This window comes from Rana temporaria, chromosome 4 (assembly GCF_905171775.1).
Source record: "Rana temporaria chromosome 4, aRanTem1.1, whole genome shotgun sequence".
Classification (NCBI taxonomy): domain Eukaryota; kingdom Metazoa; phylum Chordata; class Amphibia; order Anura; family Ranidae; genus Rana; species Rana temporaria.
This window is the reverse complement of record NC_053492.1, coordinates 89,357,707-89,374,828: the sequence shown is the minus strand read 5'-3', so window position 1 is coordinate 89,374,828 and position 17,122 is coordinate 89,357,707. Positions and strand designations below refer to the sequence as shown.

At 42.5% G+C, this 17,122-nt stretch overlaps 1 protein-coding gene and 1 non-coding gene across 2 annotated transcripts in view; both read right to left on the bottom strand.

The window, feature by feature from the left end:
* MBOAT2 (membrane bound O-acyltransferase domain containing 2) overlaps nt 1-17,122 on the bottom strand; it is a 302,314-nt gene that overhangs the window by 14,400 nt on the left and 270,792 nt on the right. The window contains exons 8-10 of the mRNA XM_040348642.1: nt 14,843-15,035; nt 11,782-11,885; nt 6,754-6,818 (exon numbers count right to left, since the gene is read on the bottom strand). Coding sequence (XP_040204576.1) covers nt 6,754-6,818; nt 11,782-11,885; nt 14,843-15,035 — 362 coding nt within the window. The remainder of the gene's footprint in view (nt 1-6,753; nt 6,819-11,781; nt 11,886-14,842; nt 15,036-17,122) is intronic.
* On the bottom strand, nt 11,269-11,427 carry LOC120938474. Its single transcript, XR_005749075.1, has one exon. It is a non-coding gene; the product is annotated as a U1 spliceosomal RNA (small nuclear RNA).

The following is a 17,122-nucleotide window of genomic DNA, read 5'->3' as shown; positions in this document are numbered from 1 at the left end:
CTACCTATAGTAGATATTAAGATCGAAATTGATGTTGTCACTCAAATGGGCACAAACAAAATCTAGTGGAACCAATTGCCTTCAGAAGTCACCTAATTAATTAATAGAGTCCACCTGTGTGTAATTTAATCTCATAATAAATACAGCTGTTCCGTAAAGACCAAAGAGGTTTGTTAGAGAACCTTAGTGAACAAACAGCATCATGAAAGCAGGTCACTCCAGACAGGAAAGGGATAAAATTGTGAAGAAATTTAAAGCAGGGTTGGGTTATAAAAAAAACATCCCAAGCTTTGAACATCTGACGGAGCACTGTTTAATCCATCATCCAAAAATAGAAAGAATATGGCACAACTGCAAACCTACCAAGACATGGCTGCCCACCTAAACTGACTCCTCCCTCCCTCCCTGCTCCAGAGCTGGGGGGTTTGGAGGATTGACCTTCCCCAGCCATAGGAATTACAGATCTGCAGCTCGTGCTCTCCCTTGGATATCTACACACTTGTACTTGTTGCTCTACTCAATCAAGATGATTGTCATCAGAATAATAACTTCTTATATATACCGTATTTGCCGGCGTATAAGACGACTGGGCGTATAAGACGACCCCCTAATTTTCCAGCCAAAATGTTGGTTTTGGGATATACTCACCATATAAGACTACCCCCTTCCTACTAGTCATGCCTCGCCTCACGGTGCCACCATTACATGCCAGACTGTGCCACTACATGCCAGACTGTGCCCCATTACATGCCAGACTGTGCCCCATTACATGCCAGACTGTGCCCCATTACATGCCAGACTGTGCCCCATTACATTACCCCTCCATTGTGCTGTTCTCCCCGTCCGCGCTCCACTCCGTGTCCCCCTTCGCTGTGCCCTTACCTTATCCTAAGACATGCAGAATGGCGGCCGTACTGTACGTTTTTTCAAAAGCCGCGCCTCCTCCGTCTTCTTTTCCGTGATAGGCAGAACAGTCAGCTTCCCAGGAGGCACTGTGTTCAGTGTTCGCCTATCACAGGAGTCTTCTAAAACTGTAAGTATTATCTTAATCTTCATACAAGTAATTATATTGTAACTGGAAAATGAGTGCTAGCAGGGTTGAAGGTTTTGCTCAGTGCACAGTGTGTCACATGTATGCAAAATTGGTGCAACAGCTCCAAGATGGATACCGCTGTGAAAGATGTGAGCAGGTTGCCCTTCTGGAAGCTCGTATTAGAGATCTGGAGGAGCAAGTTGCAACACTGGGTAGAAATGACAACCTTGAAAGGGGTCCTCTGCTCGTTGAGCAAGTGGTCAGTAAGGTTGATATGGAGGGTGGAGGGGAAAGTCAGGATTATCAGATAGGGAGATGGGTTAATGCAGTTAGAGGGAGTGGAAGGGGCGTGAAGAAAGGGAAGGCCAGTCCTGTATTTGTGCATCAAAACAAATTTGCCAAGTTGGGTGATGATGTGGAGGTGGCAAACACAGAGGTGGCAGCCCTAGATGTTACTGCTACCCCTAACAGCCGGGAGAGCAACCCATCTAGTAGAGGTGGGGAGGGGAGTGCAGGTAGGCCTAGACAGTTGGTGGTAATAGGGGATTCTATAATCAGAAGGACTGATAGAATAATTTGTCGCCAGGATCGCTTCAACCGAATGGTTTGCTGTCTCCCTGGTGCCAGGGTTCGGCATGTGGTGGACCGGGTGGATAAATTACTGGGAGGGGCTGGGCATGACCCAGCTGTCTTGGTCCACGTTGGAACCAATGATAGTATACATGGAAGGTGGAGGCTCCTTAAGAATCAATTTAAAGAACTAGGCTGCAAGATGAAGGGAAGGACCTCCAAGGTGATATTCTCTGAAATATTGCCTGTGCCATGCGCAACACAGGAAAGGCAGGGGGAGATTAGAGAGCTGAATGCATGGCTAAAGACCTGGTGTAGGAAGGAGGGATTTGGGTTTCTAGAGCACTGGGCTGACTTTTCATTGGGGTGCAGCCTATATGCTAAAGACGGTTTGCACTTGAATGGAAGGGGGTCTGCTGTGCTGGGGGAGAGGTTTATGGGAATGCTGGAGGAGTATTTAAACTAGGATTGAGGGGGGAGGGTGAATTAGAATTACATCGAGCAGACAGGTCAGTTAGTGGTCAGACATTAATGGAGAGTGGAATGGGGATAGATGGGGGGAGGGTTATGGCAGGTGACAAGAAAGTTCCCATGTTGCAAACAGCCATTGGAAATAATAGTGCCATTTGTACTACTATAAATTATATGAAAAACACCAGAGAAAAATGTAACAATACATTTAAGTGTTTGTTCACCAATGCCAGAAGTCTGCCAAGCAAAACAGGTGAGCTGGAAGCTCTGATGCATGAGGAGAGCTATGATGTAATCGGTATTGCTGAAACTTGGCTTCAATCCTCACATGACTGGGCTATTAATATTCCTGGCTATGCTCTCTTTCGGAAAGACAGGGTAAAAAGGAAAGGTGGAGGGGTCTGTCTCTATGTGAGAAGTGACCTCAAAGCAAGCGTGAAAGAGAACCTGGTTGATGGAGAGTGTGATGAGGCTGAAGCATTATGGGTGGAACTGCATACAGATGTGCGTAGTTCAAAATTAATCATTGGAGTTTGTTATAAACCACCCAATGTTAATGAGGAGGTGGAGACTCAGCTCCTTGCACAGATGGAAAGGGCTGCAAGGTCTGGGACGGTGATAATAATGGGGGATTTTAACTACCCAGAAATTGACTGGATTAATGGCACTTCTGGGACAGTTAAAGGACACAAATTTAAAAACCTATTGCAGGACAATTTTATGGTGCAGTTTATTGAGGCCCCAACTAGGAATGATGCCCTGTTGGACCTGATAATTTCAAACCATGCAGAGCTTATTACTAATGTTCAGATAAAGGAACACCTGGGTAGCAGTGATCATAACATGATTTCATTTAATGTTAACTATAAGCAAGAAATACATACAGGAAATATTAAAACACTAAATTTTAAGAGAGCAAATTTTCCAAGGATGAGGGCTGCTCTCCAGGACTTGGACTGGGAGGGACTATTGGCACAGATGAACACAGAACAGAAATGGGAATTCTTCAAAAAGACTGTGTGGAACCTCACTGCAAAGTATGTTCCCATGGGCAATAAGTTTAAAAGGCTAAAAATAAAACCTATGTGGCTCACGGTCAAAGTTAAAAAAGCTATAAACAATAAGAAAGTAGCTTTTAAAAAATATAAAAATGAAGGAACACTAGTGTTGTTTAAATGTTACAAAGAATATAACAGGATATGCAAAAAGGAAATCAAGGATGCAAAAATTCAAAACGAACGACAGATTGCAAAATATAGTAGGACAAACCCCAAAAAATTCTTTAAATATATTAATAGTAAAAAGGTGAAGTCTGAGCATGTAGGCCCCTTACAAAATAATCTAGAGTGGGTGACTGGGGACAAAGAGAAGGCAAATTTACTAAATGTTTTCTTCAGCTCTGTGTATACAATGGAGCATGGGGGAGCTCATGTCCAAAATGGGGGTGGGAGTGACACAGCCCCAAATCCACAATGGCTCAAAAGTGATATGGTCCAGAAATATTTAGACAGAATAAAGGTGGATAAAGCACCTGGACCTGATGGCATCCATCCACGGATCCTAGGTGAGTTGAGCTCTGTCATTTCAAAGCCACTGTATCTAATATTTAGGGACTCATTAAAGACAGGAATAGTACCACTGGATTGGCGCAGGGCCAATGTGGTGCCCATATTTAAAAAGGGAACAAAGTCTTTACCAAGTAACTATAGACCTGTTAGTTTAACTTCTATAGTTGGGAAGATACTGGAACGTTTAATAAAAGACCACATGGATGAGTTCTTGCTGGAAAAAAACTATTTAAGCAGCAGACAACATGGATTCATGAAAGACAGAAGTTGTCAGACAAACCTGATTTCCTTTTATGAAGAGGTAAGTAAAACCCTGGACAGAGGCGTGGCTGTGGACGTGATATATTTGGATTTTGCAAAAGCGTTCGATACAGTTCCGCACACACGGCTCATGTGTAAGGTAAGGTCTACAGGATTGGATATATCAGTTTGTAAATGGATAGAAAACTGGCTGAAAGACAGAATTCAGAGAGTCGTGGTTAATGATTCTTACTCTGAATGGTCCAATGTTATGAGTGGTGTACCCCAAGGTTCAGTGCTGGGACCCTTACTTTTCAATATATTTATAAATGATATTGGGTCTGAGATCAAAAGTAACATTTCTGTCTTTGCAGATGACACCAAGCTATGCAGTGGAATAACGTCCTTGCAGGATGTCTCCAATTTACAAGCCGACCTCAATGCTCTGTCTGATTGGGCGACTGAGTGGCAGATGAGGTTTAATGTAGATAAATGTAAAGTTATGCACTTGGGGGCTAAGAATATGCATGCATCATACATACTAGGGGGAGTACAACTGGGGGGGTCTGTAGTGGAGAAGGATCTGGGGGTTTTAGTTGATCATAAGCTCAATAATGGCATGCAATGCCAAGCTGCGGTTTCCAAAGCGAGCAAAGTCCTTTCTTGTATTAAGAGAGGTATGGACTCCAGAGACAGAGATATAATTTTGCCCCTGTACAAATCATTAGTAAGACCTCATCTGGAATATGCAGTTCAGTTTTGGGCACCAGTTCTCAAAAAGGATATAGGAGAACTGGAGAAAGTGCAGAGAAGAGCAACCAAACTGATAAGAGGCATGGAGGAGCTCAGCTATGAGGAAAGATTAGAGGAACTAAATTTATTCACTCTTGAGAAGAGGAGAATAAGGGGGGATATGATCAACATGTACAAATATATAAGAGGTCCATACAGTGAACTTGGTGTTGAATTATTCACTTTACGGTCATCACTGAGGACAAGGGGGCACTCTTTACGTCTAGAGGAAAAGAGATTTCACCTCCAAATACGGAAAGGTTTTTTCACAGTAAGAGCTGTGAAAATGTGGAACAGACTCCCTCCAGAGGTGGTTCTGGCCAGCTCAGTAGATTGCTTTAAGAAAGGTCTGGATTCTTTCCTAAATGTACAGAATATAACTGAGTACTAAGATTTGTAGGTATAGTTGATCCAGGGTAAATCCGATTGCCTCTCGGGGGATCAGGAAGGAATTTTTTCCCCTGCTGTAGCAAATTGGATCATGCTCCGCTGGGGTTTTTTGCCTTCCTCTGGATCAACTGTGGGTATGGAGTTGGGTGTATAGGATTTTACTGTGTTTTTTTATTTTGTTTTTTGTGGTTGAACTGGATGGACTTGTGTCTTTTTTCAACCTGACTAACTATGTAACTATGTAACTATCACGGAGGCCCTCTCGTCCGAGGACGAGAGGGCCCCCGTGATAGGCAGACACTAAACACAGGACGAGAGGGCCTCCGTGATAGGCGGACACTGAACACAGTGCCTCCTGGGAAGCTGAGTGTTCCGTCTATCACGGAACAGAAGACGTAGGAGGCGCGGCTTTTGAAAAAACATACGACCGCGATTCTGCATGTCTTAGGATAAGGTAAGGATGTTAGGTTACCGGCGTATAAGACGACCCCCGACTTTCAAGAAGATTTTAAGGGGTTAGAAAGTCGTCTTATACGCCGGAAAATACGGTAATGGTTTGCTTCTGAAGAGAGGCAGTCTTCTGGCTATGAGGAGCCTACACCCCAGCCTTCACTAGTGGTGGAGAACGTATGCCGCGTACACACGATTGGAATTTCCGGCAAGAAAAGTTTGATGTGAGCTTTTGGTCGAAAATTCTGACCGTGTGTAGGCCCCATCAGACATTTTCTGTCGGAATTCCTGACAGCAAAAATTTAAGAGCTGGTTCTCAATTTTTTCGATGGGAAAAGTTCTTGTCTTAAATTCCAATCGTCTGTATGAAATTCCGACACACAAAAATCCTACCCATGCTCGGAATCATTGAACTTAATTTTTCTTGGCTTGTCGTAGTGTTGTATGTCACCGCGTTCTTGACTTTCGGAATTTCCGACAACATTTGTGTGACTGTGTGTATGCAACACAAGTTTGAGCCAACATTCCGTCAGAAGAAAATCCATGTTTTTCTAATCGCGTGTACGCGGCATAAATGTCTTTTCTATTTTGGTGTATTTCTATGATCTTCCCACGAGGAGGATTGATGTCCCAATTTAGAAGATTGACTGAAAGGCCCTGGCTGGGTATGGAGCAACAGGCATTTTCTGACCTCTTGTAATGAGAGGCCTTTATGATCGGGTAAGCAAGTCCCTTTTCAGCCCTTGGTGGTGGTGTTTACTCACAAGATCACCCTTAAAGGTGTTGGATGGTGGTGAATACTTTTCGGAACCACTGGATTTTTTTCACTGGATTATTTTCATCACTGAACTATTCTGTTGTTTTTTTCATCAATTTATATACTGATCCATGTTATATGTTTTTTATTAGTGCGACTTGATAGAGTTTATTTATTTTAGTGGGACTGTGTTAGTACCGTACAGAAATGTTGCTGCTAGGTCACAATCTATATTAATAGCGCGGTTTCTTACGTTTTCTTATCATTTAGTACTTACCTGCCCATATTAAAAAAGTACATTTGTTTATCTGCAAATAGTTGTGCATTTATAATTGTTTCAATAAAGGTGAACTTATCCTTTACAATACAGTTGTGTTACTGCATCTGGACTGCAGTGTTTACTGCACTGCACTTCCCCCACATGTATACAGTAGAAAAAAAGATGTCTTTAAAAATGCAATATGGAGAAAAAAGAAGCATACCTCTTAAGCCACAGTGCAGTCTGTATGTTCCAGTTATCAATAAACATCTTAAAACTTGTTGAAAACTGAAATATAAAAATAACATTATAGATCACTAAACACGATCCTTTGCTTTGTTTATCGAATAACTTTTTCTAAGTAACTCCATATGAATGAAGTACCTAATAACTGAATTAAGGGGACTACATGTGTGAATGAGACAATTAAAAATATAAAGAAAAATGCAGATCTTATGCCGCGTGCACACGATCGGATTTTCCGTCGGAAAAACCTTGGATGCTTTTTCCGACAGAATTCCGCTCAAGCTTGGCTTGCATACACATGGTCACACAAAAGTTCTCTGAACGTTCATCCGTCAAGAACACGGTGACATACAACACTACGACGTTAAATTCTTCAGAGCATGCGTCAAATTATTTCTAAGCATGCGTTGGAATTGCTACAGACGATTGGATTTTCCGATAGGATTTTTTCCATTAGAAAATTTGAGAACCAGCTCTCAATCTTTTGTTGGCAGAGATTCCGACAGCATACACACAGTAGGAATTTCTGTTCAAAAGCTCATATCAGACTTTTGCTGTCGGAATTTCCTAACGTGTGTACGGGGCATTAGAGTAGGAAAGCGGTAGCCCTGGTCACTGCTATGAAAAGGGATCCACGGTGGATTGCTTTTCAGAGATGTTTGACAGGAGGTGAGGAGGCAAAACGTTGTCTCCTCACTGCCTGTTTTTTCACCCTGTAAATGCCACACCACCGTCCCCATGCACTTGAAGGGTCGCGCATGGTGACTGTACTGTCTGCTGAACATAACAGGGGGGGATGAGTTTTTTAAGCCGCCTGTGTACAATCCCATCTAGTTGCCTTTTGCAGCTTAAAGGGAGTAGTAAAGATGAAGCCCAAACGCCTGTTTTTACTGCCCCCTAATGACAAGAGTAAACAAAAAATGGCAGCTGCTACCCTAGATGGACTGTTTTTTTTCAAGCAGACTATGTAACTATGTATCTCAAAGTAGCCAAAAAAATAAAGCAAATATGAGACTCCTGCGCTCATCAAATTATAAAATAATGTATTCTCAATGATTAGCAAATACTTGGATATTATTACTTATCACAGCAGAGGCATTTGCTTCATCAGTACGACATAGCGCATGTAGTAATGTGAAGCATCCTTGAAGGAAATCCTCTGTTTAGTAATCCAGTTAAAACTCTTCTGCCGAGACAAGTTCACACTAAGCCTGTCATCTAGTAAGCTGCCACCTACTCGTATCCAGCGAGTTTGCAGATCAGTGACAAAATCCGCGCATGAAGATCTAAGTGAAAAACTCTGCTTCGTAGCTGTTGGTAAACGCGTTTCGGAGAGCTACTGCTCGCTTTTATTAGGACTGAGCGTAAAAGGATCTCAGTCATCTCTTAAGTACTTTAGTTTTAACCCTTTGTGTACTCTAAAGATAACCGCATTGCCCCTACCTGAACATTCTATAGAGGACGGCCCTGTCTTACTTATGGAATAGAGGAAAACCTTATAAACATAAATATACTTTAACATGCAAAGTGTCCTTAAAAACAGACTTTTAAATCATCATCTTAAAAACAGACAGGTTTTATTCCAAATAAAGGGCCGGATTCACAAAGAGTTACGCCGGCGTATCAGTAGATACGCCGACGTAACTCGGAATCTAAGCCCGTCGTAAGTTTAAGTGTATGCTCAAACTGAGCTACACTTAAACCTAGCTAAGATACGACGGCCTGCGCCGTCGTATCTTAGGGTGCAATTTTTCCGCTGGCCGCTAGATGGCGCTTCCGTCGATTTACGCAAATAATATGCTAATTAGGTAGATACGCCGATTCACAAACGTACGTACGCCCGGTGCTATTTTTTTACGTTGTTTACGTTAGGCTTTTTTGGGTGTAAGGTTGCTCCTGCTCTTATGAGGCGTACGCAATGTTAAGTATGGATGTCGTATCTTCAATTCATGTTTAGATTGTCCTATAAACTGTTTGTTACAAGGGCAGTGTAAACAACAGATGACCTATTTTGTATCATGGGTTATTTGATCTTTTATATCAAATGTATTTTTGTGATCTTATAAATGAAGTGTTGTTTTTTTCTTATGCTGCGTACACACGATAGGTTAGTCTGATGAAAACGGTCTGATGGACCGTTTTCATCAGACCAAACCGATCGTGTGTGGGCCCCATCGGTTATTTATCCATAGGTTAAAAAAATAGGAACTTGTTTTAAAATTATCTGATGGATAAAAAACCTATAGAAAAAAACGATCGTCTGTGGGTATGACAGCAAGTGAAGGGAAATCTCCACAATAGGACAGAGATCAAAAACTCGAAAAAGACAACAAAAAAAAATCTGACAGGTGTTATAACTCTCATTTGCTGTATTCAAAATGAAAAAAATAAATAAAAGTTTTGCCTATATTTCTAATGCCGCATACACACCATCACTTTATGTGATGAAAAAAAACGACATTTTCTGTGAAGTAAAAAACGACATTTTTGAAACTTCAATTTTCAAAGACGAAGTTGCCTACACACCATCGTTTTTTCACAATGCTCTAGCAAAGCGAGGTTACGTTCACCACGTTTTTCCATTGAAGCTCGCTTCATAACTAGCTTCTGGGCATGCGTGGGTGTAAAAACGTTGTTTTAAGCGTCGTTTTTTGCTACACACGGTCAATTTCTGTGAAGTAAAAAACAACGTTTTGAAAAATGACACATAAAATTGAAGCATGCTTCAATTTTTTTTTGTCGTTTTTCACAAGACATAAAACAATGTTTTCCCCCCCACACGGTCATTTAAAGTGACGTTTTTAAAAACGTCGTTTTTTATCATCACATAAAGTGATGGTGTGTACGCGGCATAAGTTAAGTATTTGAAATATATTGCTTGCTAATGCAGCAAAACAAAACAAAAGCATTTCTACCAGGGCAAAAATTTTAAAATATCTATTAACCTGCAATACAAAATGGGCCATCAATTGCATACAGTGCCCTTGTAACAAACAGTATATAGCACTCAGTTCTGGCTCCCTGACAAACAGTATCCCTGAACAGAAGATGTCACATTTGTAGCAGCAGTAGTAATACTGCTGCTAAATGTTTCACTTTCCGCTGCAGCAGAAAAAAATGCAATAAAGACCACAAAATAAAAAATGTAACGCATGCATCAATTACTGCTTATCTTTTGTTAATTAACTCAAGTATTGCCTGCTTCTGAGATAAATACTACATGAGTATTTAACTAAAAATCAGGACCCAGAAGATCATGGCCATAACTGTAGTATGCGTTTGATTACTAAGTGATTTTCAACTTCCCTAGCAGATCATCAGGTATTTTTTTTTTTGAAAAGCCTATGGCGTGTGAACACACCCAAAAAACTCCACCCGGTGCAGAAAAAATGTGCACACACATAAAGAGTGTTCACAAAAACGTGCAAACGGGTGCAACGTCAAGTGGTCCTCCTGTTAAGAGGGACCCAAACCCTGATCCCCCGGGGCGTTAGGCTCCAGACGGGGACTGAGGTACTGTGGTCCGAGCAACCGAAGCCGACACGGACCCAACTTCCTCAGAGGGCCTGCCGAAACAGAACCCTCCCAGTACTAGGTGGGGCTCCCCCGAAGGGAGACCCCATGAGAGCAGGCGAACTAAGCCAGAAGGCCATGTCCACCCACTCCCAAGACGTTCAGGGCTGGCCCGAGGACCCGCACCCTACTAATCACACAGTGACAAAACGTGCACAACAAAAAAAGACAAAAAAGTGACAAACACAGGCTTAAATAAAATAAAGTGGGGGAAGGGATAGTGGAGAGGAGAGTGAAAGAAGTGGCCATTGTGGTGAAACAATGACCAGGCCCTCCGGCCAGGAATAAAAAATTCCTCCGGTCCTAGCCAAAAGGCCCGGCCCAGGAGGCAGGTGCTAAAAAAAGCGTGTATTTGGTGCAGTGACCGTGGTATCTTAAATCAATGTGTCCCTCACACACAGTGATCTTCAGATACCCCTGGACTGCCACTCCAGGGGCACATGCACCATAGGCTTTTCGTTCCATATCCGACCCCCCGACCGGCCAGTGCAGCCCTCCACCCCTGCCAGCTAGAGAGCCCTTCAAGGTTTTCTTGGGGAGAACTGCCGCTCAGGTAACAGCCTCCACCAATACTAGCCCCTCCAGACCCTCCGTCAACCCAGCGGATTTGCATGGCTCTACCCCGTCTTATCCCAGGGCATTACCAGCTCCTCCAACCGGATCGCTGACAGAGATAGCACTTACACCAGCCAGCCAGAAGGCCAGACTAGAACTCGGCAAAAAGACCAAGACCAAGCGCAGTACCCATCCTCACCAAGAGCACCCTTCCAGATGGCTCAGACTCAACCATGGGCCGGCCCCCAGTATTCTGTCGGGCAGCACAGCGTAGTCCCTGCTGAAACCATCCTTCCAGGTGCAATGACGTCATTGGATTGCATCCACCCTCCCCATGTAGGAGGTGCTTCAGCGCTCCGCTGACAACTGATAAGGACAGATACCACACCCAGTCCCAGCCAAAAGGCCGAGAAGCGGCAGGGAAGACAACCACGATCAGCACGGCCTAGAGTGTGCAATAGCCGTGCCTCGCCGTGGGAGAACCACCTTCATGATCATGGTGTCTCCCCTGCCAGGTAAGTATTTTTCAGGATCATCAGGTATGAAATAGGCAGATTAAAGGTTTAAATTGTAGTGTATGTAAACCCTAACAATGGACTTCTATTATCTAGTTGGTAAGTGCAATAAATTCATGTTATGGAGATCAGGAGAAGTTCTGTGATCCTAAAACACCCCCTGTCCTAGTGCTTATCCTACAGTATATAGATACAGTAGAGTGAGTGGAATTGTCAACCCAGGGCAGGAATCTTATAGAGCCATCACATGACACAAGCTGCATCATATTACATTTTTGTTCTTGGGTTTAATTACATTTTATTATTCCATTTTAACATTTATCTTTATCAGTTTATATTTTTACCAGACAACAGCCATTTACCTCTATTTGTTTAATTTTCAGATTTGAAACCAGATCCCAGTTTTCTTTTCCATTTTTATCATAGCCCTGGAATCCAAATCCTGCAGCATTATTGATAGCATCGGCTAAAAGAGAATAAAAATGCGCAATTTGTTGTTTATTCTTTGTATGGGAATAGAAAAACAAAGCTTTGTAGAAGAACATTTCATCCACTTTCTCAAACATACTAATCAGTGTAAACCTGCCCCGTACCCAACCAGATACTACCTCAAGCAGCTTTATTGAAGTTAATATCATAGTTAAATAGTCAGGTTGACAAAAGACAAGTCCATCTGGTTCAATCATAAAAAACAAAAATATATCGTACACTCCCATATACACAATTCTATACCCACAGTTGATCCAGAGGAAGGCAAAAAAAAAAAAACAGCATAGTATGCTCCAATTTGCTACAGCAGGGGGAAAAAATCCTTCCTGATCCCCCGAGAGGCAATCAGATTTCCCCTGGATCAACTTTACCTACAAATCTTAGTACTCAGTTATATTCTGTACATTTAGGAAAGAATCCAGGCCTTTCTTAAAGCAATATACTGAGCTGGCCAGAACCACCTCTGGAGGGAGTCTATTCCACATTTTCACAGCTCTTACTGTGAAGAAACCTTTCCGTATTTGGAGGTGAAATCTCTTCTCCTCTAGACGTAAAGAGTGCCCCCTTGTCCTCAGTGTTGACCGTAAAGTGAATAACTCAACACCAAATTCACTATATGGACCCCTTATATATTTGTACATGTTGATCATATCCCCCCCTTATTCTCCTCTTCTCAATAGAGAATAAATTCAGTTTCTCTAACACCATATTTTGTCAATTTTTTTTAAAATAAATTTCAGAGTTGCTCATGGCACTGCAGTATTCATTGCTCCATGTGGAGGTGTAAACCTGACTTTACTTACTCATAGGTGTCCCAATACCTTTGAAACCAACATTGCAATGATTAGAAAGGGTGTTGAAGGTCTCCTGGCCTTTTAGGCTGGTTTGTGTTGTAGTGCAGAGATGTGTACATCTCTTTATATATTTAAACTGCCTTTTATACCCATCACAGGAAGAATGATAACCTCAGTACCCAGCATTTACAGTGACAGCATCCAAAGTGCAACAATACCACTTCAGGCAAGACTAGTTTCTGATTAGCCAACATAGGCACTGCTTGGGGTAGGAGATTGGCCTGCGGGCAGCACACAGCGATGACACATTAAGTTTCAATTACTAATGCATTCCAATGTATAATAAAACATTCCAGACTACCACTCAGCCTGCTAGAACCATCCAGCTAAGCCCTCATCATTGCATTTCCTGCATGGTTTGTACATTTTTGTTGGTGGACTGCGTGCTTACAGTTCAACCAACTCTGGGACCATACACCTAGAATCAAAGGGCAGAGTAGGGTGCCACTTCCTCTTTTAGTTGTCAGTTGTAAGTTTACTGTTGTAGAACGTCTATTTCAGCATATTTGTCCCCAGCCTTGCTGTGACGTTTTTCCCTCTAACATCTAATATTTTTAGTGTGATACTAAGGCCGCGTACACACGATCAGTCCATCCGATGAGAACGGTTCGAATGACCGTTCTCATCGGTTAACCGGTGAAGCTGACTGATGGTCTGATGTGCCTACACACCATAGGTTAAATAACCGATCGTGTCAGAACGCGGTGATGTAAAACACAACGACGTGCTGAAAAAAAACGAAGTGTAATGCTTCCAAGCATGTGTTGACTTGACTCTGAGCATGCGCAGGTTTTAAAACCAATGCTTTTGCATACTAACGATCGGTTAGGCGTCCATCGGTTCAATTTTAAAGCAAGTTCTAATTTTTTGGACCGAAGGTTAACTGACCGATGGGGCCCACACACGATCGGGTTGGACTGATCGTGCGTACGTGGCCTAAGGCTAGCTAATCCACTCGTTTAGGAGAACAGCCCAAGACATTAGGCCTAAGGTAGCAGGAAGTATAAATCCGGCCCCAATGCAGGTTTAGTTTTAAAACATAGAACTGATATGAAGACTAGAAGTCATACAACAAAACCAAACAAATTATTAAATGTAACTGGTTAACAGGATATGTATCGTATATTGGTAAACTGAGGGCCAGATTCAGGTACATTTGCGGCGGTCTAACGTATCCCATTTGCGTTACACCGCCGCAAGTTTTTAGCGCAAGTGCTTGATTCACAAAGCACTTGCCTGTAAACTTGCGGCGGCGTAGCGTAAATGCGTCCGGCGCAAGCCCGCCTAATTCAAATGGGGCGTGTATCATTTAAATTAGGCGCATTCCCGCGCCGAACGTACTGCGCATGCTCCGTTTTGAAATTTCCCGCCGTGCTTTGCGCGAAATGACGTCGCACCGACGTAATCTTTTGAACGGCGACGTGCGTTACGTCCATTCCTATTCACGGACGACTTGCGCAAAAAAAAAAAAATTTAATTCGACGCGGGAACGACGGCCATACTTTAACCTGGGCAGTCTAAAAATAAGCCATGAAATAGCAGCCGTAACTATCCGCCGGGAAAAGCCGACTAGCGACGATGTAAGAGAATGCGACAAACGCGCATACCTTCGTGGATCGCCGTGAACAGCTAATTAGCATACCCGACGCGGAAAATTACGCAAACTCCACCCAGCGGGCGCCAAAGTATTACACCTACGATCCGAAGGCATACGCCTGTCGGGTCGAAGCCTAAAGCCGTCGTATCTTGGTTTGAGAATACGCCGGAGTATCAGTAGATACGCTGGCGTATTTCTACTGTGAATCTGGCCCTGAGACTTTAACAAAAAAACATACAATTATTTATTACAATATTGTTCTATAAAGAAAATGAATAATTTTTTTCCAGGTGAATTATAAAACACATGATGGAAAATAAATACAATTTTATAAATTATAATTTAATATAATATAATTTATAAGCAAAAGCAAATATCAAAACAGTGGACTTCCTAGACCTAGAACATTTGAATGAAGATAGTATTGCCATTTTCAATTTGACCACAAGATGTCAGTGTTCACTAATTTTCCAGCCAACTCACCAAGGGTCCAGGCAAAGTAATACTTTGGTCTTGCAGCCATTAGGGACAGGTAGAGATATATTACTTTTGTGGGCACTGATGAGGTCTCTAGAAAGTGTTCATCAATATTGTACTCTACCGGTAATATCCGCGTGGCAGTCATGTAAAACGCTAATGAGACTGCACAGACCACAAGCTTGTGCACCACAACAGTCTGCAAAGAGAAAAAAACACATCTCATCTGGTGAGCTTGTACTGTAAAACTGCTTTTACATAAAAAGAAAAAAAAAATCACAATAAATAAGAGAAATCAAGATAAATAAAAAGAAGTGTTCAAATGTGGATTCAAGCTGAACACAGCAATTACAGTAAAAGGTTTACAATAATGTCACTCTGGTACTTAGTTTCTAGCCCTAGGTTCAGTTCCCACCAAGGCAATGGATGGATGCATGCAATTCGCAAGTTCTCCCCAGGCTGTTTTAATAAAGGAAAATAACCTGCATCATCTTACAAAGGGTACCCACAGATGGGCTCAGTAACAATGGAGTGTAATAGATTATGGGGCAGATCCTCGTAATGGGGGCATGTTTTATGTAAATACGTTGTGACCCGACGTAAACAACGTTTTTTTTTAACTGCGCATGCACCGTCCGTGGGGGTATCCCAGTGCGCATGCTCGAAATTAACCCGGAACAAGCCAATGCTTCCGACGGTGACGTCATTCTACGCAAAACCCTATTCGCGAACGACGTAAACATTTCAAAATTCTATGCGGGAACGACGGCCATACTTAACATTGAGTACGCCTCATAACAGCAGCTTTAAATACCGGTATACGCCAGAAAAAGACAAACGCAAACGGCGTAAAAAAAATGCACCGGCCGGACGTACGTTTGTGGATCGGCGTAAATAGCTAATTTGCATACTCGACGTGGATTTAGACGGAAACGCCACCTAGCGGCCGCCGAAAAATTGCATCTAAGACCCGACGGCGTACTAAGACGTACGCCTGTTGGATCGATCCCAGATGCCGTCGTATCTTGTTTTGTGGACACAAAATAAAGATACAACGCGGGAAATTTAAAATTACGCCGGCGTATCAAGAGATACGCCGGCGTAATGCTTTTGTGGATCTGCCCCTATATCTATAATAGCTCACGTCCCTTCTTATAGTAGAACTATACAAAAACTGAAAAACGTAAAACCATAACACAAACGGCAAAACTTAATGTAATTTGAATTACTTTAAAAAAATGCCAATCTTGCCAGTGCCTGGTGCTTTTTTAAACAGGATGACAACGCTGGCATACCTGAAATGAAATCACTGCAGAATTGTCATTACCTTGACTCTATCCCACAGGTAGAGGAGGAGGAGGAAGACGCTTCTTAGAGCTGTCACTGGTGAAAACCCTCTACCTTCAATGCACCTTCCCAATGTCAGACAGCTCTGGCCATGTCCATCTCCTACCCAGATGTTGTGATTGGCTGAACGGCACTTTTTATATCCATCACTTAGGAAGAAGAGCAGTGGAAGTGACAAAGCGATCCCCTTTTAACCACTTACCGACCGCTGCATGTATATATACTTTGGCAAGAATGGCACGGCTGCCCAAAGGGACGTACCTGATGTCCCTTTGAATTTGCTGCCGTGCGGGTGCACTCGGTGAGCGTGCCCATGGGTCCCACAGACTTGATGTCTGCCGGGTGCCCACAATTGTCTCATGGAACGGCAGAACGGGGAGATGCCTGTGTAAACAAGGCATTTCCTTATTCTCCCTAGTGACAGGACAGTGATCTACGGCTCCCTGTCATCGGGAGCAGAGATCAGTGTCATGTCACTGGCAGCCCAGCCCCCACACAGTTAGAATCCCTCCCTAGGACACACTTAACCCCTTCCTTGTCCCCTAGTGGTTAACCCTTCCCTGCCAGTGTCATTTACACAGTAATCAGTGCATTTTTATAGCACCGATCGCTGTAGAAATTAGAATGGTCCCAAAATAGTGTCAAATGTGTCCGATGTGTCTGCCATAATGTCGCAGTCACGATACAAAAAGAGCAGATCGCCACCATTACTAGTAAAAAAAAAAATATTAATAAAAATGCGATAAATCTATCCCCTATTTTGTAGACGCTATAACTTTTGCGCAAACCAATCAATATACGCTAATTACGATTTTTTTACCAATAATATGTAGAAGAATACGTATCGCCCTAAACTGAGGAAAAACATTTTTTATATATATTTTGGGGAATATTTATTATAGCAAAAAGTAAAAAATATTGCTTTTTCTTCAAAATCTT